The sequence below is a fragment of the Wyeomyia smithii genome, chromosome 1 (assembly GCF_029784165.1).
Source record: "Wyeomyia smithii strain HCP4-BCI-WySm-NY-G18 chromosome 1, ASM2978416v1, whole genome shotgun sequence".
NCBI classification, from domain to species: domain Eukaryota; kingdom Metazoa; phylum Arthropoda; class Insecta; order Diptera; family Culicidae; genus Wyeomyia; species Wyeomyia smithii.
The window spans coordinates 89212398-89224507 of NC_073694.1; the positions used below are offsets into that span (position 1 = coordinate 89212398).

Consider the following 12110-nt stretch of genomic DNA (forward strand, 5'->3'; position numbering starts at 1 on the left):
TTCTGTTCAGTCAGAATTTGTTCGGCTAAAATTTATAAACATTTGCTACCAATTGCCACGGATATGTTTGTTGATTTTATAAATAATTATAAGAATCTGTACGGCATTGACTACTTGACAAGCAATGTTCACAATTCAAGTCATGTTGTAGACGAAGTAAGCAAATTTGGATGCCTATCCACATTATCAGCATATCCTTTCGAAAATTATCTTCATTCTATTAAGAAAATGCTTCATGCAGGACCTTTACCTTTGAATCGAATAGCCAATCGATTAACCGAGCTCATCAATAGAGAAGCATCAGTAGCTATCAAGGATGTTTGTCAGGCAAATGTAAGATCTATTCATGCAGTTGAGAAAACAGGATCAAAAGTAACAATTACTTTAACAGATTTTATTTAGAGTACAAACTTTGAGGATAAATGGGTTTTAACTAAAGATCTTTCAATAGTCTCCTTAGAAAAAGCTGCGATAGACGGTTCAAGCTGGAATATTGAGTGTCGTGCAATACTTAATAAGGTAGATTTTCTTGACAAACCATTTAAATCTTCATATATTCATGTTTATGCTGCAGGTGAAGAAAAGAACAATTTTTCGAAACAAATTACTTTTGACGTGAACTGCATAATGTGCAAACTCGTTGCTGCTAAATACAAAACGAAAATTGTTTTCGTTCGTCTTATCACACTCTAGACATGGAAAACAGTGAGTTTTAGAGAATTTGACGTTCAAATTGTTAAATATATTTCTTATATATAAATATGTGTAATCCAATCGAATAAAAAAGAATACAAAATTGTACAGAAGGCCTTTAAAATTATACACTCGAACTAAGTTTCATCTAATTTAATTAATCAAAACTTCGACACGAGATGCCATGTCAGTATCCATATGCGAATCTTTATCTGACTCATCGTGATCAGTTGTAATATTATCAATCAGTCCATCACCATCCTCGACATCGTCAACTACAACAGCATCAATCGACTCATATTGGTTAGAATGATACGTGGTATCATTCATTGCTCCACTACGATTGTCGTCATCAGCCAGACCATCAACTGGTACAACTGCCTCATCGCATTTCACTCGTGTGCGGCGACACGTGGATCTGAGCAATTGCTTACTAGAAGACCTTGCTTTCGAGTAGCGGGAAAGTCGATTCATGCAAAATGATTCCAATTTAATTCTCGTATACGTTGGGTCACCGATGCTTACTATTGCGAAGAGAAGTTGTAGAACATTGGCAGATTCGCGAAAACCTCTTTTTGACTTATTTCCTCGGTTGATTCCGGTCCAAGTAAAATTATTCCAAAACGGTCGTGTGAAAAAACAGTCCAGAATCTTATAGCATGCAAAATAAAGTGATTCGTAGTAACTGGTAGGGGGAATAATTTTTGTGAAATATTTGATCTGAAACATAAATCACATTTAGTTGATGCCTGAATATAAATAAATCTTAAAGCCTAAAACTTACGTATTCCTCGAATACATGTTTGTTGGCCAATATTTTAATGAAGTTGATTAAGTCGTCCTTGTCGTTTATGTGTCTATGTTCTTCAACTGAATTTCCTGCTTGTGGCTTAGATTCATCTCCACAATCCATATGGAGCATTGTAGCAAAACGCGGGAAGCTTCTGTTCAAACAATCTTCAACCACTTGTCGAATCGATATTTTGATTCCCTCGATAATATCTTGCTTCATTTGAATCATTTCGTTTCTCATATCCGTCACATCAGTCCTCAAGGTGGTTACTGCAGAGCCCAGCTCTGTTGTGTTGGACTTCAACGATGTCACAACGCTTGCTATTTCGCTTAACGAATCTACAGGGTTGCCTAAAATCACGAAATAACGTACACGTGAAAAAAACTTATTTCAAAGAGCGCATTGAGAGTATACAAGCCAAGTGCATCAAATATACGAGATGTTTATATCCTCTCATTAACAGGAATTCTAAACTTTGTTTAAAGAACACACTTTTGATTTACAAAAAAATTTTTAGACCAGCAATGCTTTATGCTGTACCGATCTGGTCAAGTTGCTGTTCAACAAGGAAGAAAACGCTCCAAAGGATTCAGAATAAAATTCTGAAAATGATTTTGAAGCGTCCTTCTTGGTTTGGTACACTCGAATTACATAGACCTACTGGTGTTGAACCATTAGAAGCTATGTCAAATAAAATTATTAACAATTTTCGACAAAAATCGTTGCAATCCTCAATTGCTACGATAAGCTCTCTTAATAGCCAATAAGTTAGCAATTAAGTTAGTTGTAAGTTTACTTCCCCTTTTCTGACAAGTAGGTTTAAATCCCTACGAACGATAAGTCCTAATTGCGAAAACAAACAAATCCTAATAATGAAAATTACAAATTTCTAACAGTGTTGAGAAGTCACCATTTGTGATTGGACACACATACTCATTATTTACTAATTTTTATCATAAATACTTAAGCTACTAACAAATCCCCCCCATTAAAAAAAAAAACGTACACGTGAATATTCGTAATAGGTAAAAATAAAAATAAAACTCAATGCATTCATATGTACCTAGTTCTCCTGCGGCTCCAGAACTGTTTGACGGTGAGTTGATGTAAATGATATTCTCATCAGTCAGAAAGATAGACTGAAATCGTGGTTGATCATCTGAAAGCTCCAATAGAGCAGCCAAAGTTACATCTGTAAAAAGATATGATAATAAGCGCCTGTTTGCAAAATTTGGAATAAAATGAATTAAAGGGTGACAAATATGGCGTCCAGCAGCAAAAGCAGCTATTTTTACGTACAGCAGCTATTTTTAACGTCCAGCAGCTATTTTTCACGAATTTATAGTGCATATTAGAATGTTATGACAGTAGTTAACGTGATTTTCGCTTGCGGGTATCACACTGGGAGAGGGAGTTGATAATTGAGAATATTTACCTTTCGAATTGGCCTTTCCTTCCTTGTTTTGTGAATTCAAATGGGGTTGTGAATGTTGTGGCATAATAATGCTACAGATACCAGGACCACCTGGATCCAGTGATTTCTTAGTTTGGATTGATATGGTAGGTTTGGCCAATCCCATTGACCGAGTATTAAAATCCTTCGATTGCAGTTGAACCAAACTTCTGCTTGCCGGGAGGTGATCAAAATAATAACTTCATTTCAATGTTTGAAAGAGTTGTCGATAGCCAGTTTGAGTGAACTCTTGCTGGGTCGGGCTCTATGTAAGAAATCATACATTTATTTTCTGTCGTTTCCTATTTATACATGGTATGGTACATCGAGTATCATACTTCCTATGAGACAGCTGGGCTGATGTCAATAATATTTGTTTGGGTTTTTTCGGCAAATAAACATTAGGTCTGGTAGCCGGTACGGTTTTCGCTGAGTAAGACAAAGTGGTGCGGGTAGAGAGAGAGACACAAAGGTGTGCTTCTTTGGGTGCAATTATAACTTGCTGCCTGTACTATGGTTTACTATGGGTTTTTCTGCTGTTGGCTGTCTATTATGTTGTTACTGGTTTTTCTATACTACACCATCCCCCTTAGAGAGAATAACGTAACAGAGTGAAGTTATTCTGAATGGTGTTCCCAACTGTCTTTTACAATGTTTTTGTTTTTGTGTCTCTTTTTTTTGTCATATACGGGTTTTTTTTTCTATACTTTTGTGATTCTGTTTTTGTGAACAATAATAGTTTTCCCTGTTTTAATATGCCTAATTTCGCAATTAGGTTCGTTAATTGAGGTTATTGTATAAGGTCCAATATAAAATGAATCTAGTTTCTTCCTGTTTTCGTTTTTTAGGTATACTGTATCATTAATGTAAATGTAAACTGGGTTGATACCGTTATCGTATCGTATTTTTCTTTGCTGTTTATACTCTGATAACCTTTGTCTTGCTGATTCATGAGATTTTTGTACTTTGAATTGGAGTTCACTTTTAAATGTTTCAAAGTTGTAAATAGGTTTATTTTTACTTCCTAGTGAGTTGATGTAAATGATATTCTCATCAGTCAGAAAGATAGACTGAAATCGTGGTTGATCATCTGAAAGCTCCAATAGAGCAGCCAAAGTTACATCTGTAAAAAGATATGATAATAAGCGCCTGTTTGCAAAATTTGGAATAAAATGAATTAAAGGGTGACAAATATGGCGTCCAGCAGCAAAAGCAGCTATTTTTACGTACAGCAGCTATTTTTAACGTCCAGCAGCTATTTTTCACGAATTTATAGTGCATATTAGAATGTTATGACAGTAGTTAACGTGATTTTCGCTTGCGGGTATCACACTGGGAGAGGGAGTTGATAATTGAGAATATTTACCTTTCGAATTGGCCTTTCCTTCCTTGTTTTGTGAATTCAAATGGGGTTGTGAATGTTGTGGCATAATAATGCTACAGATACCAGGACCACCTGGATCCAGTGATTTCTTAGTTTGGATTGATATGGTAGGTTTGGCCAATCCCATTGACCGAGTATTAAAATCCTTCGATTGCAGTTGAACCAAACTTCTGCTTGCCGGGAGGTGATCAAAATAATAACTTCATTTCAATGTTTGAAAGAGTTGTCGATAGCCAGTTTGAGTGAACTCTTGCTAGGTCGGGCTCTATGTAAGAAATCATACATTTATTTTCTGTCGTTTCCTATTTATACATGGTATGGTACATCGAGTATCATACTTCCTATGAGACAGCTGGGCTGATGTCAATAATATTTGTTTGGGTTTTTTCGGCAAATAAACATTAGGTCTGGTAGCCGGTACGGTTTTCGCTGAGTAAGACAAAGTGGTGCGGGTAGAGAGAGAGACACAAAGGTGTGCTTCTTTGGGTGCAATTATAACTTGCTGCCTGTACTATGGTTTACTATGGGTTTTTCTGCTGTTGGCTGTCTATTATGTTGTTACTGGTTTTTCTATACTACACCATCCCCCTTAGAGAGAATAACGTAACAGAGTGAAGTTATTCTGAATGGTGTTCCCAACTGTCTTTTACAATGTTTTTGTTTTTGTGTCTCTTTTTTTTGTCATATACGGGTTTTTTTTTCTATACTTTTGTGATTCTGTTTTTGTGAACAATAATAGTTTTCCCTGTTTTAATATGCCTAATTTCGCAATTAGGTTCGTTAATTGAGGTTATTGTATAAGGTCCAATATAAAATGAATCTAGTTTCTTCCTGTTTTCGTTTTTTAGGTATACTGTATCATTAATGTAAATGTAAACTGGGTTGATACCGTTATCGTATCGTATTTTTCTTTGCTGTTTATACTCTGATAACCTTTGTCTTGCTGATTCATGAGATTTTTGTACTTTGAATTGGAGTTCACTTTTAAATGTTTCAAAGTTGTAAATAGGTTTATTTTTACTTCCTAGATTATCTTGTGGTAAATTTGCCTTTTTTCCAAAAACTAATTCGAATGGTGTGAAGTTATGATCTGAATGTAGTGAAGTGTTGTAGGAGAATTCGTAATATTTAACCCAGTCATCCCAATCTGATTGGTGCTCATTGGTGAATGACCGCAGATATTCGTTATGACATCTGTGGTTTCTCTCCAATGATCCAATTGATTCTGGGTGATAAGCTGTTGAAAAGGTTTGCTTAATTTGTAGTAGTTTGCATACCTGGTCAAGGATCTCGTTTTTATACTCTGTTCCTTGATCAGATCGTAGTTCCATGAAATGACCATAGATAAGAATGAAGTGTTCTATTAAAGCTTTCGCTATGGTATTGGCTTCTTTTTTTGAATTGGGATTACAACAATATATTTGGTTAAATCGCACTGGATGGTAATACAGTAGCGATTGTTATGAATTGTTCTCGGTAGAGGTCCTACCGTATCTATTGATATTATCTCGAATGCTCTCGATGGTGTTGTAGTAATAACCATAGGTTGTTTCGTGTGCCTGATAGCTTTGTTTCTTTTGCAGGCCTTTACGAATTGAGCAATAGACCCTTTCATATCACGCCATTTATAACTTTGACGGACTCGTTGGTACAATCGGTGTTGTCCTACGTGTCCTCCTGTGGGTGTGTTGTGGTGATTGTTCAAGATTGTTTGAACTTCATCAGCATTGTTAAAGAATTTTGGTTCCTTATAGATAATTATTTGCAAATCTTTCAAAATGTTATTTGCTATTATTTTAAGGTAATTCATGGGTGTCATTTGAAAAATTATATCCTCTGCAGAGAGCGCTATTTTGTGCGTACGTCTTGAATTCGTGATTTTTTCTATTTCTGGAAGAGCAGATTCTAGTATCTGACTTTCATTTCTCACGTCTTGATGCACTTGTGCGACAAGCGTGTTCTTTTACTTCACGTTAAATTTTATTACATTGTCTACTACGGTTGTTGACAGTTTTAGTGCATTTTTTATTTCAGTAGGACTTTCTGCTTCATACATGCGGGGTTGATCAGACTCCCTATTTTTCCCTTCGTTATTTTCATTTTCTTCATATTCTCCCCGGGGTATCGATTTCTTTGTCATCGATCTTGTGTTAACTAGTAAAATATTAGCTTTAAGTTGTTCTGATGTAACGGTAATACGTGATAGTGCGTCTGCCGCTACATTTTCCTTACCTACTATATACATAATGTCGTAATCATATCCTTCTAGATCGATACGCATTCTCGTCAGTTTTGACGTTGGGTTTTTAATATTGAACAGATAGACAAGAGGTCTATGATCTGTTCTTACTGTGAATCGTCTGCCGTATAGGTACGACTCAAAATGGTTAATAGCCCAATGTATGGCTGTTAACTCTTTTAGAATTGTCGGTTTGTTTCGTTCCGCGGGAGTAAACGTTTTGCTTGCGAATGCAATCGGTTGATCTCCTGTTTCGGTAATCTGTGACATGACGGCTCCACATCCAATGTCAGAGGCGTCTGTCTTTAATATGATTTTTTTTGTAAAGTCTGGGTACTGTAATATTCTTGGTGACATTAGTTGGTATCTCAAGTACTCGAATGCTTGTTGACATTCTTCTGTCCAAACAAAAACTGCCTTTTTTTAATAGTTGGTTTAGAGGATAAGCACTCTTTGCGAAATTCTCGACGAATTTACGATAATAATTGCAGAAGGCAACAAATCGTCGTACATCGTCTGTGTTCTTGGGTATTGGGTAATTTTTCATAGCTTCATATTTAGAATCATCGGGTAAAATCCATTTGTCTGTAATCTTATGTCCGAGATATGTAACTCCGGTCCTAAGGGATTTGCATTTTGAGATGTTTAGTTTAAGATTATAGTGTCTTGAACGTTCGAAAGTTTCTCTTATATTTTCCAAGTGAAGTCTTAATGAGCATTCAATGACAACTATGTCATCTATGTAAATGAACGCACGTTCTGGTGTTAACCCAGCCAATACGATTGCCATCATTCTTTGAAAGCTGTTCGGGCTAATATTAAGTCCGAATGGCAATCTTTTGAATTGATAATGACCTGAATTCATTGAAAATGCAGTAAATTTTCTAGACCCCTGTTCCAATGGGATTTGGTGAAACCCTTATATCAGGTCTAGTGTGCTGAAATATTTTGCTCTACCAAGTTGATCTAATATGCTTTTAATTCTTGGTAGCGGAAATTTATCGGGCATTATCTTTTTGTTTAGCTGGCGGTAGTCGATAACTAGTCGCCATTTTTTTTCTGATTCTCCTGACTTTTTCGGTACCGGAAGAATTGGTGAACTGTACGATGAAACTGCATGTTCAATTATCCTTTCGGTTAACATCTTTTGTACTTGTCTTTCTATTTCATCTCCTCCTATTTCATCTCCTTGGGAGTGAATTGTTTTATAATTTGGGATATACACGGGAACGTTGTCATTAAGACTAATGTTCTGTGTGTAGAAGTTCATCTTCTAAATGGAATATGTCTGCGTAGTCTGTTATTAATTGTTCTAACTCGGCTTTTGCATAGGGTGTGGTATGTGTAGTATCTATTTTACTTAATATTCTTTCACACCTTCTCGAATTATTTGTCTTATTTCCTTTAGTTGGAACTACATGAAAATTACGGACTGGTTCTAACTTAGGTTTAAAATCTGAATATGATATATATATTGTTTTATCAGTAGTGTTGATGAAGTTAAAAATTGGTTGAGTTGCAGACGTGATTGTATTCCCACAAAATACTCCTGGCTGGATTTCTTGTGAGTGAACAACCAACTAACCCTAGGTTTGGAATATAACGTGTCACTTCGTGTCTAGCTGGGAGATACAAAGTGTCTTTGAAATTGTCTTCGATAGGTATTGTAATTTCTTGTTGGTTGACTGAGCAAGTCAGTAACCATGGTTCATAATCTATTTGACATTTATACTTTGTTAGGAAGTCTCTGCCAATAATCCCGTCTGTAGGAATAGGAAAATTGTCATTGACTATATGAAATTTATGCTCTAGTTGAGCAGTCTCGATGTTTATGGTAGTAAACGTACTGCCCAGAGAGTGTATTCCACTCTCGCCGATTCCGGAAATTAAACATTTTTCTTGATCGTAATAGATTTGAGTAGGTTTAACTTTGTGGGCTTTGATGATGGAAATATCTGATCCTGTATCTACTACGAAAGTACATTTAGAGTCTGATAATTCGACATTTAAGTATAGCTTGTTCGAATGGTGTGAAGTTATGATCTGAATGAGGTGTAGTGTTGTAGGAGAATTCGTAATATTTAACTCAGTCATCCCAATCTGATTGGTGCTCATTGGTGAATGACCGCAGATATTCGTTATGACATCTGTGGTTTCTCTCCAATGATCCAATTGATTCTGGGTGATAAGCTGTTGAAAAGGTTTGCTTAATTTGTAGTAGTTTGCATACCTGGTCAAAGATCTCGTTTTTATACTCTGTTCCTTGATCAGATCGTAGTTCCATGAAATGACATAGAATAGATAAGAATGAAGTGTTCTATTAAAGCTTTCGCTATGGTATTGGCTTCTTTGTTTTGAATTGGGATTACAACAATATATTTGGTTAAATCGCACTGGATTGTAATACAGTAGCGATTGTTATGAATTGTTCTCGGTAGAGGTCCTACCGTATCTATTGATATTATCTCGAATGCTCTCAATGGTGTTGTAGTAATAACCATAGGTTGTTTCGTGTGCCTGATAACTTTGTTTCTTTTGCACAATTCGCAGGCCTTCACGAATTGAGCAATAGACCCTTTCATATCGCGCCATTTATAACTTTGACGGACTCGTTGGTACAATCGGTGTTGTCCTACGTGTCCTCCTGTGGGTGTGTTGTGGTGATTGTTTAAGATTGTTTGAACTTCATCAGCATTGTTAATGAATTTTGGTTCCTTATAGATAATTATTTGCAAATCTTTCAAAATGTTATTTGCTATTATTTTAAGGTAATTCATGGGTATCATTTGAAAAATTATATTTGAATATTTGATTTGCGCTATTTTGTGCGCACGTCTTGAATTCGTGATTTTTTCTATTTCTGGAAGAGCAGATTCTAGTATCTGACTTTCATTTCTCACGTCTTGATGCACTTGTGCGACAAGCGTGTTCTTTTACTTCACGTTAAATTTTATAACATTGTCTACTACGCTTGTTGACAGTTTTAGTGCATTTTTTATTTCCGTAGGACTTTCTGCTTCATACATGCGGGGTTGATCAGACTCCCTATTTTTCCCTTCGTTATTTTCATTTTCTTCATATTCTCCCCGGGGTATCGATTTCTTTGTCATCGATCTTGTGTTAACTAGTAAAATATTAGCATTAAGATGTTCTGATGTAACGGTAATACGCGATAGTGCGTCTGCCGCTACATTTTCCTTGCCTACTATATACATAATGTCGTAATCGTATACTTCTAGATCGATACGCATTCTCGTCAGTTTGGACGTTGGGTTTTTAATATTAAACAGATAGACAAGAGGTCTATGATCTGTTCTTACTGTGAATCGTCTGCCGTATAGGTACGACTCAAAATGGTTAATAGCCCAATGTATGGCTGTTAACTCTTTTAGAATTGTCGGTTTGTTTCGTTCCGCGGGAGTAAACGTTTTGCTTGCGAATGCAATCGGTTGATCTCCTGTTTCGGTAATCTGTGACAAGACGGCTCCACATCCAATGTCAGAGGCGTCTGTCTTTAATATGATTTTTTTTGTAAAGTCTGGGTACTGTAATATTTTTGGTGACATTAGTTGGTATCTCAAGTACTCGAATGATTGTTGACATTCTTCTGTCCAAACAAAAACTGCCTTTTTTTTAATAGTTGGTTTAGAGGATAAGCACTCTTTGCGAAATTCTCGACGAATTTACGAAAATAATAGCAGAAGGCAACAAATCGTCGTACATCGTCTGTGTTCTTGGGTATTGGGTAATTTTTCATAGCTTCATATTTAGAATCATCGGGTAAAATCCCTTTGTCTGTAATCTTATGTCCGAGATATGTAACTTCGGTCCTAAGGAATTTGCATTTTAAGATTATAGTGTCTTAAACGTTCGAAAGTTTCTTTTAAATTTTCCAAGTGAAGTCTTAATGAGCATTCAATGACAACTATGTCATCTATGTAAATGAACGCACGTTCTGGTGTTAACCCAGCCAATGCGATTGCCATCATTCTTTGAAAGCTGTTCGGGCTAATATTAAGTCCGAATGGCAATCTTTTGAATTGATAATGACCTGAATTCGTTGAAAATGCAGTAAATTTTCTAGACCCCTGTTCCAATGGGATTTGGTGAAACCCTTATATCAGGTCTAGTGTGCTGAAATATTTTGCTCTACCAAGTTGATCTAATATGCTTTCAATTCTTGGTAGCGGAAATTTATCGGGCATTATCTTTTTGTTAAGCTGGCGGTAGTCGATAACTAGTCGCCATTTTTTTTCTGATTCTTCTGACTTTTTCGGTACCGGAAGAATTGGTGAATTGTACGATGAAACTGAAGGTTCAATTATCCTTTCGGTTAACATCTTTTGTACTTGTCTTTCTATTTCATCTCCTTGGGAGTGAATTGTTTTATAATTTGGGATATACACGGGAACGTTGTCATTAAGACTAATGTTCTGTGTGTAGAAGTTATTGGTTGTTAATGTTTCATCTTCTAAATGGAATATGTCTGCGTAGTCTGTTATTAATTGTTCTAACTCGGCTTTTGCATAGGGTGTGGTATGTGTAGTATCTATTTTACTTAATATTCTTTCACACCTTCTCGAATTATTTGTCTTATTTCCTTTAGTTGGAGCTACATGAAAATTACGGACTGGTTCTAACTTAGGTTTAAAATCTGAATATGATATATATATTGTTTTATCAGTAGTGTTGATGAAGTTAAAAATTGGTTGAGTTGCAGACGTGATTGTATTCCCACAAAATACTCCTGGCTGGATTTCTTGTGAGTGAACCACCATGTCTTCAACTAACCCTAGGTTGGGAATATAACGTGTCACTTCGTGTCTAGCTGGGAGATACAAAGTGTCTTTGAAATTGTCTTCGATAGGTATTGTAATTTCTTGTTGGTTGACTGAGCAAGTCAGTAACCATGGTTCATAATCTATTTGACATTTATACTTTGTTAGGAAGTCTCTGCCAATAATCCCGTCTGTAGGAATAGGAAAATTGTCATTGACTATATGAAATTTATGCTCTAGTTGAGCAGTCTCGATGTTTATGGTAGTAAACGTACTGCCCAGAGAGTGTATTCCACTCTCGCCGATTCCGGAAATTAAACATTTTTCTTGATCGTAATAGATTTGAGTAGGTTTAACTTTGTGGGCTTTGATGATGGAAATATCTGATCCTGTATCTACTACGAAAGTACATTTAGAGTCTGATAATTCGACATTTAAGCATAGCTTGTTCGAATGGTGTGAAGTTATGATCTGAATGAGGTGTAGTGTTGTAGGAGAATTCGTAATATTTAACTCAGTCATCCCAATCTGATTGGTGCTCATTGGTGAATGACCGCAGATATTCGTTATGACATCTGTGGTTTCTCTCCAATGATCCAATTGATTCTGGGTGATAAGCTGTTGAAAAGGTTTGCTTAATTTGTAGTAGTTTGCATACCTGGTCAAAGATCTCGTTTTTATACTCTGTTCCTTGATCAGATCGTAGTTCCATGAAATGACCATAGATAAGAATGAAGTGTTCTATTAAAGCTTTCGCTATGGTATTGGCT

The 12110-nt window shown here is 36.0% G+C and overlaps 1 protein-coding gene across 1 annotated transcript; it reads right to left on the minus strand.

Moving 5' to 3' along the window:
* Positions 1 to 846: 846 nt before the first annotated feature.
* On the minus strand, positions 847 to 3066 carry LOC129716909 (uncharacterized). Its single transcript, XM_055666755.1, has 4 exons — positions 2922 to 3066; positions 2550 to 2678; positions 1478 to 1836; positions 847 to 1413 (listed from the first exon to the last, which is right to left on the minus strand). The coding sequence occupies exons 1-4, from the start codon at positions 3064 to 3066 to the stop codon at positions 847 to 849; spliced, it is 1200 nt and encodes a 399-aa protein (XP_055522730.1).
* Between the last annotated feature and the right edge of the window lie 9044 nt (positions 3067 to 12110).

What these genes read in the sequence shown, in the direction of transcription:
- LOC129716909 (XM_055666755.1), bottom strand. Translation starts at nt 3,066, where the DNA reads ATGGGATTGGCCAAACCTACCATATCAATCCAAACTAAGAAATCACTG. An exon ending in AGGAAAGGCCAATTCGAAAG is followed by an intron (nt 2,679 to 2,921) that starts GTAAATATTCTC and finishes ATCTTTTTACAG; the next exon opens with ATGTAACTTTGGCTGCTCTA. An exon ending in TGGAGCCGCAGGAGAACTAG is followed by an intron (nt 1,837 to 2,549) that starts GTACATATGAAT and finishes TCGTGATTTTAG; the next exon opens with GCAACCCTGTAGATTCGTTA.